Raw genomic sequence first — 23,465 nt, forward strand, 5'->3', positions numbered from 1 at the left:
GAAGTGGCATCTTCTACATTTTGAATTAAATATTAGATTAAAGGGAGTGCCCATTCCCAATCCTGTTCCTATAGATCCACCGTCCTGCAAAGTTAAGTTCCAGCCTAATCAAGCACATCTGAACCTGCTAAGATCTTCGGGAACATCTGATAATTACACAAAGGTGTATATTAGTAAGGTCAAAATCTCTTAATTTTGATCTTATATATATATGCCTACACAAAAATTAGATGTAGACCATATTTATGCTCTACAAGCAGTTTTATACAACATGAGTAGGTCAGCCTGACATGGAGATAACATTATCAGCCCAACAGTATGTCAGTAACATGTTAGCGTTTTATTCATAACCATGACCGACTACCAACGACGCATTTCTGCAGTGGCATCCGCAAGTGAAAGGCTTGTGATACCGCAACCACACCACCAGGTGTCAGTAAGAGTACAACTAGCAACTCAGTCATTCAAACGAATTACCGTACACACCTAACGACCTGTCCCAATACTAGCACTTCTGCTACACATTTAACTTGCATTACATATTTCCTGTATGTGGTCCAAGTGGGGATAAAGAACTTTTGATTATAATACACACAACATATTGCTAATATATAGTGAGGGCATAAAGTATAGTGCCAAAACGCAAGTAAAGTTTTAAAGCTCTTTATATACACAATACTTTAAAATGTCAACTCAGTAGGCCCATATGTGATGCTTTTACTTAAATAGCAGTTATTGTTTTACAAAAGTACACACTCTCTGCACCAAAGTGTGCAACACTTTATATCATACTACCATATAGAGATAGATAGAGATATGTGAAAAATCTAAGGAATATAATATTCAAAATTCTGTATGACAGGGGGCCAAGAGTCAAAACGGGATAAGAACCATTGCTGTAGGCCATACACTTAAAGGTCCAGTGTGTAGCATTTGAGCTATTGACAAAAATTCAATACAATATACATAACTGTTTTCAGTGTATAAAAGACCTTATATAATGTAGTTATGTTTTTATTACCGTAGGATCAATTTCTATCTCCATACACCACGGGTCCCCTTACAGTGAAATCATTTTGCAGTCATGCCTCTACAGTATCCCTAAACGGACAAATTTCTCAAGAGCACTAGTCACTCCCTGCTCCCTCCGACATTTTTGTCCTGTGTCAGCCCCGTAGCTTCTCTATATGCTTCGAAAGGGGGAGGGGTTGAGAAGTGGCTGATTGCAACCACAACTAGATGCCGCTAAAATTCACACTGCACCTATATCTAATATATATATATCTATATCTATATATATATTTTAAAAACTACACAACTCAATTCACTGTAGTTGTAAATAACTTTTTATTTGAAACAAAGGTGTGCGCTAGTCCTGTTGACTTAGCTGCTGCTCTGTTTGGCAGCCAGTCTCTTGTCTCTCTCCTCAGCAATGGTCAGGCGGATACCCTTTCCACGAGGCAGGGAAATCCATGCCTTGTTGCCCTGATGACAGACATAGTATTAGTACAAAGAGAAACGTAATACTGCAAGATCAGTTTAAACCTGTAAAACTGCATTAAAAAAAAATTCTTGGTACAAAACGAATAATAATGTTTAGGGGTATTTAAGTTAAACGTTTCTGCGATGCAGACGAGGACGATTTGGTATCGGTTCAGTAATAGACCATAACCGATTATCATGTAGGGACGCTTTTCTGCCATCATTTGTCACGTACATGCATTGTCACAGTAGCATACAAAGGCAGAGGGAGGCGAGACGTGAGTATTTAAAAATGCTCCAACTACTTTAAAATGTAGACATCTGGGGCCTCATTTATAAACGTTGCGTACGCACAAAATGCGGTGTACGCCGCTTTCTACGCAATAATTGGTATTTATAAAAAGCAAACTTGACGGGAAAATGTGCGGTCCTTCGCGCAAGCTCTGACCCAGGCGTACGCACAAAAACGGGTGAAATGAGAAATGGCGACACCGTCGGCAGATGGAAGAAACACGTGAAAGTGTGTGAAACTGTAGACTGTTGTGTAAAAGAAATGGCTATACTGCCTCTCATAAATAACTTGAAGACTTCACAAAGCAAGTCTTACAATTAACAGCCTACGAACACCCGTTTGATCGATCTGCAGTGTAAAACAAACGAAAAGTACAACAGAAATGCAAATTAACACATATTTGCAAAAAGAAAAGTGAAATGTTCTGCAATAATATTGGCATGTTATGCAATTCATCTTCATAAATATGGTAAACAGAACAAAATGTAGCCTACAAAACTGATATATTCTCGTCAAGGTGTCCGTCTGGCGGAGCAGATAGATGCAAAGATAGACAGACAGATAGATAATAAGGGAGATATATAGATAGATATATTTATTAATTGTCCGCTGGGGAAGGTTGTTTTCATAGTAAAAATGTATTCATCAGCTACGGAATCATGGTATTCATGCACATGCCTTTAGTTTGTTTTATTTTTGATAAAATAACGTATGACGTACGTCTCAACCATTCAGAAAACTGCAAGAAATTACATTTGCACTGAACTATTTCCCATTTCCACGTAGATAATAGGGATTAATAGGGATTCCCCAATATTGCCGCCAGTCTCTCATCAAAAGGGGTCAGCTCCGGTGACCCCTTTCCCCCACCCGTGGCACTCTGGCGATGGAGCGCTAGATGCTTTTTTGCCTCGACTTTGATGTCCGACCATTTCTTTTTTGTTTCGGCCATGGCCCGAGGTTGTGAGGCTACATCATTTACAGCGTCTGCAACCTTTTGCCACTCAAGTGCCTTTTTGTCATTAGTAATGCCCACACTGTGCCCTCCAAACAAAATGTTTCTCCTCTTTTCCACCTCGCCAACGATAATTTCTACTTCACATTGAGTGAAGTTACTTTTTTTTGATTTCCTCTCTGTGTTTGCCATGATTTCGCAAAATATGAATATTAACTTGTGGGCGTTTCACGGACTATTTATGGGCAACTATGGGCGTGACATGAAGCCGCAAAAGCTGCGCTACATTTTAGAATTGATTGTGATTTATTAAGGGAAAACAGCGTAGGATGTGCGTGCGCACGGTTTTATAAATCCGAATATTTCTGTGCGTACGCACGTCCTATGTTTCAACCGCACGCCACTTCTGACGCAAATCCTACGCAAAGTTTTATAAATGAGGCCCCTGGGCACATTTCGGCTTTTATGAACAACCTGGAAAGCACGACCTGGAGAACACGCACTGTGTGTAAATCAGGTCACGCACAAATAAAATGTGCATGGGGTAATACCAGTAACTTGAGAAACCACGTCAGCCGCTTTTATCTTGAGCTGTTAACACTGTTAACAGATATCTATGCGATTTATCAAAACGATTTCATAACACTTGGCATATATTGGCATTTACATTTGCCAAAAATAGAAAAGAAAAAAAACAAGTCCAGCCGAGCAAGTAACAAATGCATTACTTCCCATAAAAAGTAACAAGTTACTTTATGGGGATTAACGCAATATTGCTTTAAAAAGTATTGGTACTCTTAAAAGTCTCTCGATGTTCAATTTAAAAAAAAATTCATGAAAAAAACTTGTTAACATGACAATGTCATTCTCATCCCAAACTTTCTGAATCCTGTGCTCACCTTGCCAACGACGAAAATGTTGGAGAGCCTGGTGGCAAAGCTGTTCCCAGTGCTGTCTTTAACATGCACAACATCAAAAGAGCCAGGATGCTTCTCTCTATTGGTGATCACACCAATACGCCCCAAGTTAGCACCGCCGGTCACCATGCACATGTTGCCTATTTCCGCAGGAGAAAAAAAAAGGGAAACGTGATGGGCAACTCAAAAAACAAACCAAAAGAGACTTAATTTAAGAAAGTCTGCTCACCAACCTGTCTCAAACTTGATGAAATCTGTAATTTTGCCTGTGTCCAGGTCAATACGGACGGTGTCGTTGACCTTGATAAGAGGATCAGGGTAACGGATGGTGCGGGCATCATGGGTCACCAGATGTGGGATTCCCTTCGTGCCAACAAGGATTTTCTTCACCTTGCACAATTTGTACTATAACAGGACAACAGCATTAGCTCAAAAGATCTGCAGTCTCAAATCAAATTGATGTGATCTAGTATAATTCATAAAAATAAAAAAAATGAAGTGACAAGAACATTAAGCTCACCTTGGCCTCCTCGTTTGTGATGCGGTGAACTGTAAAGCGTCCCTTGACATCATAGATCAGCCTGAAGTTCTCTCCAGTCTTCTCAATGCTGACCACATCTGAAAGAACGACAGCACAACACAATTTATTAACACGTGACCATCAAATTGTCACCTCAGCTTACGTTTTACAACATCTTGATAAACAACCTGCCGCATCACCTGAGCAGGAAAATCAAATCACAGCAGATTAATATCCTGTTGGCACTTACTAGGCAGTATGGGTGCACAGTGGAAACGCTATGTGAAGGAGAGCGCTATAACACTGAGGGATTAGTCACTCGATGTGACGTTTGTGGTTCAACCATCTGGTAAGCTACAGCTCACATGCTCAATTGTCAGTGCCAGTAATGTGACTAGTCTTGTTGAATAATTGAATGCAATAAAATCAGCAGCCAACTATAGGACCGATATTTCTGGAGAAAAAAAAAAAAAAAAAAAAAATCCCCTCACGTACACAATGACATGGCTGCATGATAAACCAGACATTTCTACATCACAATAAGATGAATGTGGTGAAAAGAGAACACTTTTAGATCCAGGGTTCTCAACTCAGGCCCTCGAGGGCCACTTTCCTGTAGTTTACTTCCTACACTGATTAAACTCAACTACCTGCAACTTTCTAGTAATCCTGAAGTCTGTGATTAGCTTGTTCAGGTGTTTTTGATTAGGGTTGGTGTAAACTCTACTGAAAAGTGGACCTCAAACCCCTGACTTACATATTGGGTTTCACATCCTAAACATTGACTAACCTCGGCCCATCGCCAAAATACTGAGAACCACTAAATGAGTGCATAGGATTCTAGCTGAATTTGTGCAATCAGCAGGTTTTTGAAAGTTCAAAAACAAACACTCAAGCTAAAGAGCAACAAAAGATGTTTGTGTAGAATTTCAGTATTATGCAGCTTGAACACTTGAGGACTGGAATATTAGACATCACTGATTACATTTCAGAAGACAGTGTCATCTTGCAAAATGTTATTTTTTAATATTTAGGTAATCAAATTAACAATTTAAAGTAGCACAATTCCACGGGAAAACTGCAGACTTGGCACCACTGACTAGGAAATACGTGTGCCAGTTACACTTTCCACATTTGCATTATTTCCAGAAGATTTGTGGACCAATAATTGCAGCATTTCACTGGATTGGTACTGAAACATTCATAAACCTGTTGCCACAGAAACTTAAAGGGGGGTAACGCACAGTTTCATGTCAATCTTGTGTACCTAACACATATAGAGTAGCATTGCATCCTTCATATCAAAAGTTTTTCGTTTTAATACATTTATAAAAGACAGATGCGCTGTACCGACTCGTTCCAAAAACAGCAGATCTTTTATTATTTTCACTGTTCAAATATTGGCCATAACAATAAACAATATGATCTAATATGCTGAGGAAATACATTCAAAAGTGCTTCAGGAAGTAGATTTTTTTCACTGTACATACAAGTAGGGCTTGACATTAACTTTTTTGCTCACCAGCCACTGTGGCTAGTGGTTTTCCAAAGTTACTAGCCACTCAGCATTTTCACTGGCCACAATTTTGCTGCTTGGAAATTACATTTTATATGATTAAAGTTGACTTTGGCATGCTTAAATTACTTGATTTTGAGTCAGTATATTTGATTTAGAAGATTTAAAACCCCTTCAAACTTTCAATTAGGGGTGTGCGATATATATCGTCTGCGATAATATCGTAATTGGTGTTTTAACGATGTGCGATCTGACATTATCGAGTATATCCCTCACACACACCCAGGGAGTGCATGCATACACTACGTGATGAAGTCTAGATTAGACTAGTGCGGGTGCGCATTTACAGTGCACACTTTCACTGCGTGATTTATAATTTATCATATTCATCACAAGAGTGACAGGAGCTGACTGAGATGACAATTCATGCCGAATTGGCGCTAATTCAAAACCGAATGTAAAATGTGCACGGCTGCACTGAGCGCGCATTTAAGCCTTGTTTACTTTCGTCTGGCTCCGCAGACTGCGCGCGCCTCGTCTGCTTGGCACTCTGCGATGACGTCATTTTTGCCGTGCGCACCCTCGCGCTCGTGCGAATACCAAAATAAATATCACCTGAGTACATTAGCCCACTTCTCGACGCTCTTTCCTGATGGTTTATAAAACAATTACTCCAAGTCGCCCTCTGTCGTTTCAAAGAATAGTACAACGGCGAGCGCGTCAAGTATAAACGCCTCGTCCGTTTGGGGAGGAGCGCGCGCAGTCAGCGGAGGCTCACGCTGCAGAGCCAGGCGAAAGTATAAGCAAGGCTTAAACAAGGCTTTACGGACGAACGGTCATTCATTCATGGCGTGCGTCTCAATCATAGATGCCTGATCGGTGCCCTGACTACTGAACTAGGGAGCTGATTGATTGAGACGCACCAATGCAGGGTTCTTGCAGGTTTCAGAAAGTCAAATTTAAGACCTTTTTAAGACATTTTAAGACCATAAAGATTGAAATTTAAGACCTATACGACGCATTACCAAAATTATTTAAATCAAAGAAATAATAAAAAAAGCAATAAAGCAATTACATTAGTAACCCTCCACAGCCAACAACGTGCCAAATGCCCAAAACCTTAGACCCAAAATGAAAATAGGCTAAAACAAACTTGCCCTCAAATAGAATATATTACAAAACAGCATATTAATAGCCTAATAGAGATTGAACAGGGGATGCTCTAGGGAGATAGGATAAACTAGGGATGCACGATTTGGGGAAGATATCTAATTGCGATTATTCTGGTTAAAATGCGATTTTTATTTATTTTTTTTTTACAAATGAAAAGTGTATGCATATAACATTTTATATATTAATGTTTATATATTAACAAGACTAATAATAATGATTATATTCAATAAATACAAATATTTAACAAAATTAGAAATACTACTATTACAATAACATTTTAATTATTAAAAAATTAAAAATAGAGTATTTAAGAATAAATATAACAATATAATAATAATAATAATAAAATAACATTTATTTTACAGAAAACTTATTTTACAAAAAAAACCTGCTGGGTTACCTGTTAATATGCAGACAGCCTATGACTAAAACCCATTAGAAAGGTCTAAAGATTTATTGTAAAAAATAAAATAAAAAAATAAAGTAATTCTGTGCTTTTTATCTGTGATATAAATTTCTTAAAGTCTATGTACTTAATATGAAATATGAGCCTCTTATGCATCCACTGTGGGGGAAAAACTGTACATTGGAGAAAAACATGGGTTGTCATATAAATTTATTTAGAGAGAAGTATTATTTTTCATATTTGTTACCCAAACTTTAATTCATACTGGAAGCCAGAGGGCGACCTCGAGCAGAAACTCCACATTTCCCTCAGAGAAGTAATCCTTAGCCCTAATGTGAAGCTAGCGATGTAGGATAAACTGAAGATAGAAACGCTTTGACTGATGAAACGAAGACAATAAACACGACTGCATCAAGCTATGGTGTATTTGAGTTCTTCAAGCCTTCACTATTGTCATAATAAGGTATGCGGTGCTGATTGAGTGCAGACTTTATCACGGTTTAGAATAATATAAATCAATGCATGTCTGCCTCATTCTGTCCAGAAAAATACAACGTTATTAAATGTAGACGTATTTTGCGGGCAGGTAATTGCATTTAAAGGTCCCGTTTTTCGTGTTTTTTGAAGCTTTGATTGTGTTTACAGTGTGCAATATAACATGTGTTCATGTTTCGCGTGTAAAAAAACACAGTATTTTTCACACAATTTACTTATCTTTATACTGCTGTTTTCACTGTCCTCAAAACGGCTTGAAAGATTTCCCTGTTCTATGAAGTCCCTCCTTCAGAAATACGTAACGAGTTCTGATTGTGCCAGTGGTTCCCGTGTTGTGATTCGACAGCAGCTTAGCGAACGTTACCGGAAAGGTCACGCCTCTTACCATAACGGGGATGCATGCGCTCAATGATCTCTAAGTACAGCGTCCCTGGGAAAGCCAAACAAAGGTGACTTGACTCCGGGATGAAAATAACAGCGTCTCGACGACATGGCAACAAACAAACTATACAAACGCAACCGAACGCAACACTTCCTATTCTCCACGCGGGAGCAACAAGACCACGCCCCCTTTTTCACGTGTTCTTGTGGGCGGAGGTTAGTCGACATACTGCTCTACTGACGTAATTAAAGCAGGAAATACAGGGATGTAGTCCTAACCAGCCATTCGCTGTAGGCTTTGAAAGGGAACTTCTGTTAAATAAAATATCTCGCTTGGCATTGAACTTTGAGCTTTATAATTTTACAGGTATTATAAATGCTCTAACAGCAACATTACACACTAACTAAAGTTTGAAAAATGGGATCACGAAGAACAGGACCTTTAACACGGGATTTGTAGTTTTATCACCGAGTACGTGTACCAACACCCCCAGAAAGAACTACAACACCCCGAACGAACGCTCTGAGGGCGGCGCAGCAAAGACTCTAGAGCTCCGCTTTCGCGATTCGATACTTTTTTGCTACAGTGTAACGTTAATAACTTTCTGCAGCCAGCATTTCTGGAAATGAACAAGGATAAAACTTTTTTTTAAGACCAAACTTAAAAAAAAATTTAATTTAAGACCTCGGGTGAAAATCTGGCCGTTTTTAAGACATTTTAAGGCCTTAAATTTAAAAAATGAAATTTTAGACATTAAGACTTTTTAAGACCCCGCGGGAACCCTGCAATGGCCTCACAGAGCACGCATTTACAGACGAGCTGGAACAGCAGCGTTCTTGATAGCGTCACTCAGCTGAGCTCGCTCTCACTCCGGTTATCTCTATATGTAGCTTTATTTTAGGCTACAATAAAACAAAATGTGTCTTTAAACACCAGTCTCTGGCTTTCTTTTTTTCATTAAAAAAAAAGACGTAAACATTAATAGCAACACAAATGTGGTTCAGGCAACGCATATCTTAATTATCTTCAATGCATTACAAAATTAAACCACCACACAGAATATGAATAATATCAAAAACTTTAGGAGTCAGCCGACCACGGCAGTCCTAAAGCTGCCAAGATACAGCACACTAACACTCAGCAAAGTATAGTCTAATTATCGTTATCGAGAAAATTCCAGGAAATAGAGACATCCTTTTTTGTCAATATCGCACACCCCTACTTTCAATGCAGAGTGACCGCTCAAATCAAGACTATATTGTAGATCAGCTGGTATGGCAAGGGGTGGGCAATATGGCTAATATGAGAAATTTTATATAGGCTAAATAAAAGAACAAAGCAGCAAATTACAAAAACAATAGTACATATCTTTAAAAAGATACAGTAGGTTTATTTAATATGTATACATTTATTTAACACCTGTAGTTGTTTGATTAACATTAATGACAGACAGGTTGCCTATTCATTTGGACTGCTAGATGCATGGACGTTGTAACGAGTATGAATATGTGGCCCCTTTAAGAGTCCCTGTTGAACTGCCTGCGGTTTGCGAGCACCCATGTGTGCGGATTATTTTCTGTTTTCTTTTGCTAACATTTAGTTATTTTGTTTCATTAAGTCACGCTGTGAACGGAATGGAGTTTGTGACGGACTCGTGTGAGAGTTTCACAGGGAATAATGTGCGAGCTGTTTAATGTCAATCGCCTCTGTGTTTGCATCAACTCCAGTTAAGTTAAGTGAGCTATCCCCATTTTCATTCAGACACAGCGCGTCACAACCTTACAACGTAATATTCTGACACATATCCAGTTATGGTTATTGCCCACCTATTTACGTACACTTAAGCCTGATAACTAATAGCTGACTGTGTTCATGCGAGATACTCCACACGATGGACATTGACATCTGTATGCACGTGTATTCTACTATTCAGGCACGATGAGAACTGATCACGCGTGCGACAGAGCACACGCAAGAGAGCGCTTCTGTTGTGTGTCATTCAGTGCGATACCGCCTATCCCGCCTTCACTAACTGCAAGTCAATCGATAAAGAATTGTAAATGAATTGTAATTGTGATACAACGGTCTTGCAGGACATCGCAGATGACTATTTTACAACACTTCCATCAGGCCGTTTTTATACGTAAATGTTCCAATCAATGATCCAGGCAGCGTGTTCTCGTCTCCCTCCTTCATTTTACAGCTCAGGGTCAAAGTCCAATACAAAATGGATTAATCTGCGTTATTTTTTTTAACGCGTCATTTTGACAGACCTAATTACTAGTGGTGTCAACAATAATCGATTCAGCGATGCATCGCAATGCGGGGCATGCACGATTCAGCATCGATGCGGCAAAGTGCCATAATCGATTATGTCACCGTTTATTTTCTGGACTTGAGTTGGACAATAAAGTTGTGAAGTTTCAATTACTTCCAGGGTCATAACAACAACAATCAAGATGGCTGAGGCGGAGGGAGATGACCGCGATAGACGGGTAATTAAAAACGCACCCAAAGCTTGGAAAGCGGACATCTGGGCACATTTTGGATTCTGACGCCGGCTTCACACCGCACGCGGAGCGGTGGGTATGGAGAGCCGGAGCCCGCGCCCCCATTGTGGATTCACACTGGCAGCGTTTGTCTCGCGCGGATATTGCAAATGCAGACAAATATTGTACATTATATGTCACATTTACGGTCTTCTCCTCCGAGCCCCGTCTGTCTCGTGCTTTGATTTATGATGGGCAGCATGCTGCAAATGCGACCGTGTTCCCCTCTGTCCCAAACACATATGCATATAACTTGTTGTATATAAGTAGTTCACATGATAAATGTAAGTTAACATTAAAGTGAATATATGCTTCTAGTTTTAATAATTTAAACAGGCTTTTGAAGTTTGGGCAAAAACTTCTGGCAGTGTTGTGTTTTTAATTTTTTTAACAGCTCTGGATGTCATATGGTGATTGTGAAACACACGGGGCACTTCACTACATGATTTCATGGTGGAATTTGTTATTTTCCATGTTAATCTGGTCAGTTTTGATCAAGAACAATCCACTGTGGCTTTAAATCAGCGTGAGCAGCGCGGCAAAATAGACTCTGCGCCGAAACGATCGCGGCACTACTGCTGCTTCTCCTCCTGCGATGCGCTGCCGCGCCGCCTCTGCGTGCGATGTGAATGCTCTAATCTGTTAACATGGGCGCCGAAAAAAATATGCGCTGCTTACGCCCTGCTAACGCGCCTGCCACACTAAAATCAAGCACGAGAATTGACGAGTCCCTAGTGTCAACGTTACTGTGTGTGTTGCACTGAATATTTTTATTGCTGGGTGCCTGGGTGGTGGTTGTTGTTACAATAGTGTGACTAATTACGGATTAATATTTGCACAGGAGTTCATGAAGTGCCCTGTCTCAAAGCTTTTTACTGTACCATTCAATTTTATTTTATTTAATGACATTTATGTCAAAGATACAGGAGAGTGATAATACACACATAGCAGCCAATACAATCTGTTGTTCAATATCTGAGTGCTTGTATTGCCTCATGACTGATTAAAAATTTGCCTTGTTGTGTGCAGTAGAATTTTGATGCATCGCAATGCATCGTAGAATCGAATTGAATCGAATCGTTACCTGGTGAATCGTAATCGAATCGAATTGTGAGGGCAGTGCCAATGCACACCCCTACTAATTACAATAGTAATATATTTCAGTCTAACAAGTTCTGCTTTCAATCAGTAGCTTTTCAATTTCTGCAGGTTTTATGAAGACAAATGCAAGACTTTTTAAGACCAAGAAGATAAGGAATAAATTAGGTATATGTTCTCTAAATGCAAAATGTCTAGGGAGAAACACAATGAGTTGTATTAGGCACATTTTAATTTGAAAAAACTACTTACAACAAATAACAATTACTTAAACGAAAATATTTTTTGTAAAAATGAATTTAAACAACTCCGTTCTCCACCACTAGAATATGGAAGTCTCTTTTATTGTGCCTTCTGATCACACTGCAAATTTAATTTGCCTTTAAACTAGGCCTGTCGTGATAATTACTGTCTCTGATTACACTATTTTAAAGGCCTACAGCACAAGGGGAGTTATAGACCAAAAGAAATGGGCAAGCACCAATTAAGTTTTCGCGCACTATATTCAAAGCCATTCTAAAGCTTATGTGAGCGACAAGAATTTTTACATCGTTAAATTAGTTCACGGATACTCGTCTTCCCTCCAACGCAGCTGTCAATCATTCTCCGTTCAGCATTCAAACAACACGTCCCGTTCTGTTACAACCATCAGCAGAAAGGTAAAGCTCACTCCATGATATACTCCCAATATAATATTTGATATGTAGATAAAGGGTTGTAGATTTGCATAAAATTACTTTATCTTGGAGTTTATTGCCATTTCTAAACTGCCATACTACCGGGTGTCTGTAAGAATCACAACACCAGGACTATGAATTGACAAACAAAATAACTGGAATTTAAAACTGTGGAGAAGCTAATGATCAACAAACTGTTGAACAGATATACACTAGGATTTGAGCGCTCAACATTTCTTCTTTGTCCCATTAACTTTTCAATGTGCACTTGCGCAGTGCACTGTGACTATGTTGCTTTAAACACATCATGCGCACGGGATGCGCATACGCGATTTGTGCCGCTCTGTATTGGAGCCTTTCATAAAGATTATTAATAGCATGACTTGATCTGCCATATCTATATGTTGCTGCCTCATTAAAAAGCTGCGCTATACATTTAAAATAAATGTCTTTTAATTTCTTAGTAGGTATATAGGCCTTATTTATATAAATATATTTACTCTTTATTCATGAATGTATTTTACAACAATGTGCATTTTTTTACCAGATTTAGTGCTACACTTATAATTTTCTCCTCACTAAATGTCTAGATTTTATGCAATTATTGTGCACTCATGATTTCTTTTTATCCACTAATCTAGTTTATCCACCATCTAGTTTATAGTAGTATTTTGTGCAACATTCAATGACTGTGCTTGAATTTAAGACTTTAATGACTCAATGTGTGAGGGTGAACTAAAGACTTGCGACCTTTTTAAGACCTGCAGAAACCATGAGTGGATTTACAGATGACCAATTGAACAACAGTGCGGCAGAACTCACCCATGAAGCCAGTGGGGTAGGTAACATCAGTGCGGACCTTGCCATCGATCTTGATGAACCTCTGCATGCAGATCTTCTTGACCTCATCTCCGGTCAGAGCGTACTTGAGACGGTTCCTCAGGAAGATGATGAGGGGCAGGCACTCCCTCAGTTTGTGAGGACCGGTGGAGGGACGAGGAGCCTATAGAAACCAAACAAAATCAATCCACATCCGTTTGATGTATTTGCAGTATGTACTGTGTCACATTGATTGTTTAGCACCATATGATGATTTACTATTGTGACCAGTGGCAAAACACTTTGCACTGAACTTGTCATGTAAGGCCAACATGAATTCAAAAAGACCCTAGTCTCCATCTGATAGATCATTTTAAACATTTACTTTAAAAAAATGTTTCACATTTCTCTATTTGGAAAAACTTCAACAAACCCAAAAGAACTGAGTAAATCTTTATGAACGCAAAGCAAATCACTTACAAATACTCCAGTGAGTTTGTCCAGCATCCAGTGTTTAGGAGCTGCGACACGCTTCAGATGCTTCTTCGGTCCTCGGGCCTGAAAAAGGACAGGAAAAATTAAATCGGCTCAAGGAGAAAACCATTAACAGTTCCATGTATAGATGCATAACATATAGTCCCGCACTATGGACACCAGCTCGGCCAGGCGAGGCCTTAAGATTCCTTCCTGCTACTTAACTACGAAAATAATGCCATTTAAAAAGGTATAAGTTTAAATTAAATGTCACTTCCAATTGCTTAAATAATATTAGAACCAATGGAGCCAGTTTAAAAACTCCCATTTCACCCATAATGTAACAGCGAATCCCCTCTACCGCTAAAAAGAGACCGCGGTTGAGCTAAGCATTTTCCGTTAACCTTTTAAACATTACATTTGCTCTTTATCATAACAATTTGTGTGTTGTTCATCGTATATGGGGTAAAAGAGCACTATTTGGAACACAAATGGAAAACTTTGCTCTTTTAAAACGTGGATGATTGTGGATTATTTTGGAAGGGTCTCGTGAATGAAATGCACTCACCATGTTGGAGTCTGGGGAAAAGGACTAGCCACTTCCTGCCAGCGGAAGATAAACTGAACTACCGGTGCCGAAGAAGGACAATCGAAGCTTCTTCTAGCTGTATGAGCGCGTGCCATCAAGCGGGGAGGTCTGGAATCACACACTAAATCCAAAATTTCTACTGAGACGTGCATTAGTTTACAGTTTGTTTGTTTTTTGTTCTAATAATACTAAATATATTTAGGCTTCTTCGAAATTTGTATCGATGTATAATTATGTTTCTTCAAGTACGGGGCCTACTATCTCATTACTGTATACGCACATGGTCAAGTCAACATTTCTATATCCTTCTATATCCTACTGTTTCTTTATTCCCCTCTCCAAAACATGTTTGGAAATATTATAACTTTTTTCATGTGCCCTTTTCCACCCAATTCCCCCCTCCCCTTTCCTTTAAGACTTTTGTAAAAGACAAAAGCCAGTAGGCTACCTTGAATTTTAGGACCACCAAATATGCCCCTCCCCCTTCAAAAAATGGCATCTGTCGTTTCTAAACACCCAATTTATACTTGTATTATTATCATTAAATATTATTAAAATTAATATAATAAATCTAAAATTAATTTCAGTTACATTATTATATATTTTGTTCTACTCACTGTACTAATGTTACATGTAATGTTTTTGTTTATTTCATTTTAATCACATTTTTTATATCGAATGTATTGCTTTACTTATTTATTTTAATAAATAATTTAATTATTCTGATTATTATTATTTATTCATTTTTAAACCGTTCTCCTCTAGACTTTTCCACGGACCCCGTCACTTCCTGGGGGTCTCCGGCCCACAGTTTGCCTATGGAGAATTAGCAGTGGGTTTGATAAATTGTGATGTTTTATGGTATAAATTCATATTCCTTAATCTGAAACATTACATTTAGGGGGAAACAGTGTTAGTAGGCATATAAAGACGAGGAAAATCCAATTTAAAACTTTATATTTGAATTGTTCAAGTTAATAAACAAGTACTTGGAAATTCCAGGATGTGAACAAGGGCAGCTGTGTTATTAGAAGCAGATAAAGGATAGTCATCCACTGATCACTAAACAATGGCTTGAATACTTTAACCATTCTGTGACCTCAATGATGTTATATTTTATTTGTCATTGTCCTTTTGCTTCATTAAGGCTGCTCATACAATTTTATTTAATTTATTCCCTGGCTTTAGGCATTTCTTTATGATTAATGCGCTCCAGACGCAAGTTAAAGAGTATTAAATTCATCATGAACTGATCTGATGTTTCTACATTTAGCTACAAGGGTTGGTGTATGTATTGCGCTGGCCACTAGATGCCAGTAGGTAGCTACTAACCAGTCACTAACCAATCATCTTCACTGCCTAGCTCGGTCAGACTGCTAGGTTACTAAAGTGTGATAATGTGAGTTTAGCTCTGTTAAACAGGTTTATATTCCATCTCGGTTGTTACCAATTTGCATTTAAATATCGTCATATGAAATACTTAGCACTTGTTCCTAAATAATAAAGCAGAGCAAGTTTTTTGCTTGTTAAATGTGGAATTCAGTTTTTATTGGGGGGAAAAAAGACAAGTGTTGTGCTTTGTTACTTTATTTTCTCACATTCAGAAGAAAAAAAAAACACAGAAAAGTACACACTTTTAAATATAATAGGTAATAACTCTTATGTAGAAAAATAAATGGATGAAAGAAAAGTGCTAAACGAAAAATCTTTGATTAGGTTTCAGTAAGTCACAAATTTCAAATACAGTAAAGTAAAATGTCAAGAGAAAATATCTGATAGAAAGTTCTCTTCCAATGAAATGTCTAACATATTTGTGGACAAGGCCTGCATAGATCTACATTACAATTAACTTATTTTATTCATTCAGCCTACAATACAAACAAAGAACAGAACTGAATTTAGAGAGAAAAAAAAGTAGGCAATACTTTTTTTTGGATGAACATTGATAAGTGCATGAACCAATCATCTCTAGGTAAAAATATAAAAATAAGGCTATCAGACCATGCAGGCTGACTTGTGGGGTAAACAGACACGTCTCATTAATATATTTAACCATGGAAAACCTTCGGCCAGGTCGAGTTCCTCTGTGACCAGCGAGGCTTACGATGACACGGCTTCTCAAGGGAATCTCGCGAATGATGGAGGGGCTCAGCTGAGCGCACCAGTTTCACGTTCACCTTCCATTACACACATGTAATACCATCCCACCGTTTGTCTGGATAGGGTCGGACCAAGTTAGAACAATAGGCAGCAGGCAAGAGTAGCCTTTGTTCTCTACAAACCGTATTTGCTGTATATCTCTTCCTCTTCCGACCTCACACTGAGGTGACTTTTCAAATCCATTCCACATATCATGATGTGGGTTTTATAAGGGTGTGAATGAGCTTTGGAAATTTAGACGTCCCTAAGGCAGTGGAAAACATCTTAAGGATGGCCGTTTTGGTATGCGTGCTTAGTCCTCTGGCTTTTGAACTCGTCTGAGATTCTTCCTCCACAGAAGAGTCTCACAGAAGTCTCGAGCAAACCAACATCAGTCCGTAAATAACAGCTCTTGACTTGTCTTGATTGTTCAAATCTGACCGTTTTTAGAAGCAAATGTATTTGCCATTCATTTGATGCTTTGATTTTAAAGACCGCAAGAGATTTGGTAGCACCCGAGAGGGTCAGCAGCCAGCCGGCACGTCCGCGATGAAGTCGAACTCATTCTGACCCAGCCATAGCTCTGGAAGCTCATTGGCACGGTCCAAACCCAGCTCCACCACTAGCGACATCAGAACTTCCTCATCGACCGGATCAGAATCAATGATCCCAGGTGCCTGTGCCGCCCCAGGGGTGGGAATCTGTCCTGTGCCCAGCACGGTGGCTCCGTACCCTCGCCCAGGTCCAGTTGTAGCCACAGAGGACAGATTCTGATAGTGGCTGTTTAGTTTCTGGAGCTGCATGGAGGCTATGAGATGCTGGCCGGACTGCAGGCAGAAAGGCTGGGGCTTTCCCAACACAGGGGAGCTGGGGTGGAGAGCAGCGGAAGTGAACTGAGGGCTCGTCTTGCCTGAACCAGAGTAGTGCAGGAGGGAGAGAGACTCACGGTCCTTCATGGTGGCACTAGAACTCAGCAGGCTCTTGACAAGGACACACCTGAAGGAAAAGATGACGACAAAACATGAAAGTCTCATCAAAATATCTTCTTTTGTGTTCCACAGTAGAAAGTAAGTTATGCAGGTTTGGAATGAATGCTGAAATATACACAGATTTTAAAATATTACACATCATACAGAAATGGTTCCAGATAAATCATACACTAAACCAACGTTTCCCAAATGGGGGTTCATGAGTTGATGAAATGCTAATAAAAGGTACTTAAAGTACAAATTTTATGTCTAGGGTTCGGCTGACAAACAAAATAAAAGTTTGGGAACCCCTGCACTGACTTTCAAGTCATTCTGAACACTAAGTCATGCAGAAACGTGCACCTCTTCACTAGGAGATAGGCCAAATATGGGATCTAAAATCAACTCAAAATATCAAACATGTCTAATATCCGACTGGACGAATTCATAGTCTGAAGCTAGACAAAATCCAGCCTTAAAATGATGATTTTTGGGTGAATTATGCCATTAACCGAGATCACAAGGCAAGAGTTTATCAATGGCTCAGAAGGGCAGCAAGTCATATGACTTTCCAAGTCCATTTGTAGAGATGAGCCATTCATAATCCGCTCAGATGTGGGGTTAATTATGGAGTATGTGACAGAACCCTGTGACTCCATATCCTCATGCGTCTCACGTGCTCTCACACACACAGAGGACAAGTAATGAGGCACTTAATCATATGTGCTGCTCCACTCTCCTCAATCCCCACTTAAAGCCATTCTTTTGAGGGAAGGCATAATTGCTGAAAGCTGGCATGCAGCTGCAATGGACCTCCAGCAAGGAGCAACACACAGGCTCATCTCAGCACCCCTCCCAGACATTGACAGCTGTAGGGCATTCATCTCCAGATCTTTGTGTTTAGCTCATTGTATTCATTATTCATGTCCTGGAAGCAGTCACATACAACACGATGAAGCCTACAACTTAATTAGACCAAGACAAATGTAAAACCGAACTTTGCGGTTATCTGCAAAGCCTAACTGCAAAATTTGACTGGTGAATTATTCAGTACATCCTGTGAGAAAACATCATTAAAAGAGTTTATCTAATTACATGATTAATTATATTAATACATTGTTTTTAAAGTTGTCATGCAAATATAGCCTAACCATTTTCCACAGTATCAATCATGTCACAATCTGGTGAACTACAGATAACTGCTCTACTATCACTAGCCAATGAGAAGTTGTGGGTTAGTGGTGTCAGTTAAACAGTCAATTATGACACAAACAAGATTAGAACATCAGTTGGTAAAATTCACTCAACTGATTTAAACAGGCTGGATTATCGTGTTGCATCATAAATACCAATAGTTAGTATCCATTAATGGATGTGGAAAATGTACTTAGGCTAGATAATATTATAAACAAAAATTATAAAAGCTAATTGTATCCATATCTTTCAGAAGTTCTTAACTCGTGTCAATGTGTCATTTAAACAACACTAAACGTGGGATATAATTTAAAAGTTAGGCTACTGAAATGTGTGCAATTTGCAGAATTGATAACTAAATATATTAATTTACTGTTTTTTTTATATAATAACTTACCTTTATATGAGTAATTGTCAACGTGCGTTCGTGTTGCGAATCCAGTATGACGAAAGACAAACTTTTTATAATTTTAATAACGACTATATGCGTAAAAATGGCACTGCATGAAAATAAAGCTGTTGAAATAAGCTGCTCCTGTATTTGGCAAGAACAGTTGCGAAGTCGACGCTGGACGTGAAGTTAGAGAAATGTTTCCAGTCCTTCTGCAGGAGAGCACCCTCAATGAACTGTTACTGAATCAAAGGCATTAGCCTAAATACACACACTCGACGCTCTCAAGAGGGGTCTGAGTCCGCTCACAAACACGGGATGGAGAATCTGCGGATCCGGACTGAGAAAAGACGACGAAGGGTCAAATAAACCGATAATTTACTATTATAGCATTTCAAGGATTCTGTCATTATTTACTCACCCTCGTGTGGTTCGAAAGCGTTATTTTTCTTCTTTAGTTCACTGTACTGGCACCATAAAAGTATGAATTAAAGTAGTCCGTGACTTGTCTTCTGAAGCAACATCATTTTTGAAGAACACATGATTTAGGTTTTATTTTTTCTTCAAATGTCAAAAATATGCTTTAGATGTTTCATGGAAACATGATAACGCGTTTCATATGTCATCGAAGTCCTCGAGTTGTTATATTGTTTAACGATACAAATTAATATGGACTCCGTGTGCCAAAGTGGAGTGGAATATTGTCCGTGTTTTCTATTCACCCTGCTACAGTGCAGACGCTCACTCACTCTTCACACACACTGTTGCCATAATAGCTCACTTAAAAATTATCATACACACATCACAGGCAGTAATAAAACAATATCGCTGGGGCAATTAACCCAGAGTCGTTCAGGTATGGAAATCAGACCAAGTAGCCTAACGTTGATAGGCCTAATTTCGATAATGTTTTGATAATTTCCACTTTTGATCATTTCCCCTAGCAAAATCTAGGCCTATATGTGAACAGGGACATGAGAACTTGTCACATGTGTCATTCTTCACAGAATCAAACAAACTGAACAGCGTATAGGCCTTTAAACCTGTTCCGACCGAAAACGATGTACGTCTAAAAACTTGAGCTGACGAGAGGCAGCCAAACGGCTGCTTTCTTTTCCGTTTTAACGGTTTTAAAGACCGCATCTGTCGTCATTCAGAAGACACTTCACATGTAGATTAGGAGGGAAGTGACGGGTAAAGGAGCAGGGATTTGCTCTATTCCTGTGGGAAACGTTATGCAAATGAGGACAAACGGTTTTGACATGCCCTTTGTTTGGCACAACTCAAGAACTACTGTCATAAGGCCACTTTTGTAGAGTAATGGGTCACACTCCTCGAATAGTTATTTTCAATCCAGTAGGCCTTCTGACAAAAAAACCTGTACAAATCTGTTTGTGATTAACGGAGTGAATAGAAGTGAAAGGTTGAGCACGTCGACAGATGAACACTTTGCATAAAATTCGTTGGGATGTCAAACATAAAACTAGATGAGCAGGTGTCAGTACGAACCATGCAGTCCAGGCACGCGACGATCAACAACAACCTACACTAACGTTATTTTAGGCAGTTTATGGGTCAATGACTAAAAAGTTACTGTGTAAATATATTGAGTGCATGACACATTTTCAAGATTAGGTTATATATGAGAATTCAGGGTGATTGGGACACAAGTCAACTCAATGCCATAAAGTGTCCCAATTACCCTGAATTCACCCTAGTTTTTCGGATATTAATATTTTAAAAGGGAATACATTTCCAATTTTAATAACACTTAAATTCAAACTTGTGAATTTGATTAATTTTACTACAGAACTTGAATACATTCGTAGAAAATGTAACCCAGCCATTTTATGTATTGCATTTGAATAATCTAAAAATAAATGGATGAAATGAGTATCATGTCATTGACAAATAGGCTACAGAACAAAACACAGCTGCAAGTATTCAATATGCATATTTTAATCTATTAAAAATAATACAGCAGGGTATTAGGGTGTCACATTGCGCTACACACAAAAGAAATGTATTCAATTCTTTCTTTAGTCTTTCAAAAGCAGCCTGCTTCAGAAAGCGCAGAGGAAAAATGAAAAGCAGGATCATGAAGCATTGAGTCGACTGTTTGGTTCTACACACATTAGGGTTTTAATAGGGTGAGCCGTTGAAAATCAGTCCCGTCTCTCCACTTAATTCAGCAAGTTTTACAGCACTCTTTTGGTAGCACAGATCCGTTTATTGGACTAAAATGCAATAAGCCCCATCTCTCAAAGCTAATAAAGGACTTAATGAATCACACTTGGTGTGCCATTCAGAGAAAACTCTGCAAACAATAAATCCATAAAGATCATACTGAAAAGAGCAGGACTTCCACATGTGGCAGCCCACACTGAAACACAAAGACAACACACCGGAAGAAAAACATGGAGAAAAAAAAAACCCACACAATTAATTTTTTGTATTTTAATATATAACTGAACAGCATTTATACAAAAATCAAAAGGTGACAGAAGACATTTTTACATTTTGACTTGCTCATCAAACAGAAGAAAATAAACGTGGTAAAAAAAAAGCATGCCATATGCAACATAAAACAGTTCATGAATGAAGCCAACATGAATTTGGTCAGTCTGCCCATTAAATTCCACTTATCCAATCCATAACTGGACAAGATATTGCAGTTACAGTAAGTTATAGAATGGTTTTATTAGAGGGGGGTGGGGGGGGGGGGGGGGTTGTATCCAAACCGTAAAGATTGTAACAGTGACTTGCCATGTCCATTCCGTCTGAACCAAGGTTAGACATGTTTTTGGGATGCATCTTTGACAAGACACCATCATCAGAAAAAATTAGCATGTTATTATTTCTCATTTACAAATGATCCCAAATAGCTAAAAACAAAACAAACAAACAAAACAACAACATGTTGCATTCACGCTTTGTTTCATCTGAAAATGGCTTTGGATATTTGTAAAAAATACACCCTTTAAACATTTGCCCCAGATCCAACATTGACTAGAACCGTTCAAATGTGGCAACACTGGCCCATCTCTGCATTCAAAAAAATGTTCCCTGGAAACATTCAAGTAATGTTTTCCAAGCTCCCTTCTGGCGATGGCTCCGACATACTGTCTTCATTAGAGGAGCAGGGCCTGATTTGGAAACATGAGCTGGGAGCCCACTCCTAAACTACATTCTTCAGATTCCCTGTAAACAAGCAGGGGAGGAGATAGAGACAAATAAAAAAATGGGTCAAAATGAATTTCAGTAAACCTATTGAGTACTATTAATACAGTGATGAAGACATGTGGTGTAATGAAATCAAAAGATTTACAGATTAAATCTGTGTCAAACCTAAATATCTAGCGAATATACAAGAACCTGACACAAATCATCACAAAGTAGAGGTTGCCAATCAGGAAAAAACAGGATTTCCTATGACGTCCTATGAGGAAGCACAAGTTATTCAAATATTTCTAAATCTAAAATCAATTTACATGGATTTACAAACCGCAATTTGCATTGGAATTGTGCCTTCCATTCACACAAACACTATACAGTTGAGCTGAAACAGGACGTCCCCTTTTGTTCTCACCAGCTGGTGTTTTGATAACATTGAGGCTGGCTAATGAATTTGAATTTAAGGCACTAAAGGAAATCCTGGTTTTAAAAAAGAAATCAATAGGAATCCATACTTTACAAGGCTTGACAAAAATGTAATTTAACCTCAGAAGTTTTAATAAAACCACATCCTTTATTTGATCTGCATTAACTGCTATAGCAAAGAACAATTCAAGAAATGCTAAAGGTCCATTCACACCAAGGACGATAACTATAAAAATAAGCTATAGTTCTCAAAATCATTCTCAATGTTAAAGAATAGCAGAGTTCACACCACAGCTATAACGAGAATGGCACTTTGGGCCCTATTTTAACGATCTGAAACGCAAGTGTCAAAGCGCGAAGCGCAAGTAACTTTGTGGGCGGGTCTCGGCGCTGTTGCTATTTTCCCGGCGGGATAAATGGCTCTTGCGCCCGGCGCAAATCTAAAATGGGTTGGTCTGAAGTAGCTTCATTATTCATAGGTGTGGTTTGGGCGTAACGTGAATAAACCAATCAGAGCGTCATCCAACATTCCCTGTAAAAGCAGGTGCGCAAGTTCCATTATGGATTGCTATTATTATGGCGTATTTACCAGGCGCACGCCAGGAGCGGTTCACAGCCGAGGAGACTGATGTGCTAGTAAGAGCAGTGAAAGACAGAGAAGTTGTGTTGTATGGGGATGGGAGAAACCCACCCAAAATAGCGTCGGTTAAACAGGCGTGGGAGGAAATAGCCACAATTGTTTCATCAGCTGGCATCCCTAGGACGTCGCACCAGTGCCGCAAGCGCTACAATGACATCAGAAGACGGGGAAAGTCCAAGCTTGCCAGCA

General features: G+C 38.9%; 3 protein-coding genes across 3 annotated transcripts in view; all 3 read right to left on the reverse strand.

Annotated features, from left to right (window-relative positions):
• Positions 1–1,328: 1,328 nt before the first annotated feature.
• On the reverse strand, positions 1,329–14,389 carry rps4x (ribosomal protein S4 X-linked). Its single transcript, XM_079811217.1, has 7 exons — positions 14,324–14,389; positions 13,762–13,839; positions 13,285–13,465; positions 4,167–4,264; positions 3,880–4,051; positions 3,629–3,786; positions 1,329–1,485 (listed from the first exon to the last, which is right to left on the reverse strand). Exons 1-7 carry the CDS (start codon positions 14,324–14,326, stop codon positions 1,384–1,386), a joined length of 792 nt encoding a protein of 263 aa, XP_079667343.1. The 5' UTR covers positions 14,327–14,389; the 3' UTR covers positions 1,329–1,383.
• Positions 14,390–15,865: 1,476 nt separating this feature from the next.
• On the reverse strand, positions 15,866–19,299 carry cited1 (Cbp/p300-interacting transactivator, with Glu/Asp-rich carboxy-terminal domain, 1). The gene is made up of 2 exons (XM_079810940.1): positions 19,043–19,299; positions 15,866–17,479 (listed from the first exon to the last, which is right to left on the reverse strand). Exon 2 carries the CDS (start codon positions 17,437–17,439, stop codon positions 17,008–17,010), a length of 432 nt encoding a protein of 143 aa, XP_079667066.1. The 5' UTR covers positions 17,440–17,479; positions 19,043–19,299; the 3' UTR covers positions 15,866–17,007.
• A 1,683-nt stretch (positions 19,300–20,982) lies between these two features.
• The window catches only part of hdac8 (histone deacetylase 8), a 31,948-nt gene continuing 29,465 nt past the window's right edge, over positions 20,983–23,465 (reverse strand). Inside the window, exon 11 of the mRNA XM_079810941.1 lies at positions 20,983–22,237. Coding sequence (XP_079667067.1) covers positions 22,215–22,237 — 23 coding nt within the window. The 3' untranslated portion in view covers positions 20,983–22,214. The remainder of the gene's footprint in view (positions 22,238–23,465) is intronic.

This window comes from Gobio gobio (assembly GCF_949357685.1).
Source record: "Gobio gobio genome assembly, chromosome: 2".
NCBI lineage: Eukaryota > Metazoa > Chordata > Actinopteri > Cypriniformes > Gobionidae > Gobio > Gobio gobio.

Coding starts and splice junctions, on each gene's coding strand:
- cited1 (XM_079810940.1), bottom strand. CDS start 17,439: ATGAAGGACCGTGAGTCTCTCTCCCTCCTGCACTACTCTGGTTCAGGC.
- rps4x (XM_079811217.1), bottom strand. Junction 13,466..13,761: donor ACAAACTCACTGGAGTATTT/GTAAGTGATTTG, acceptor TGGTTTCTATAG/GCTCCTCGTCCCTCCACCGG. Junction 3,787..3,879: donor TTTCATCAAGTTTGAGACAG/GTTGGTGAGCAG, acceptor CTGCGGAAATAG/GCAACATGTGCATGGTGACC.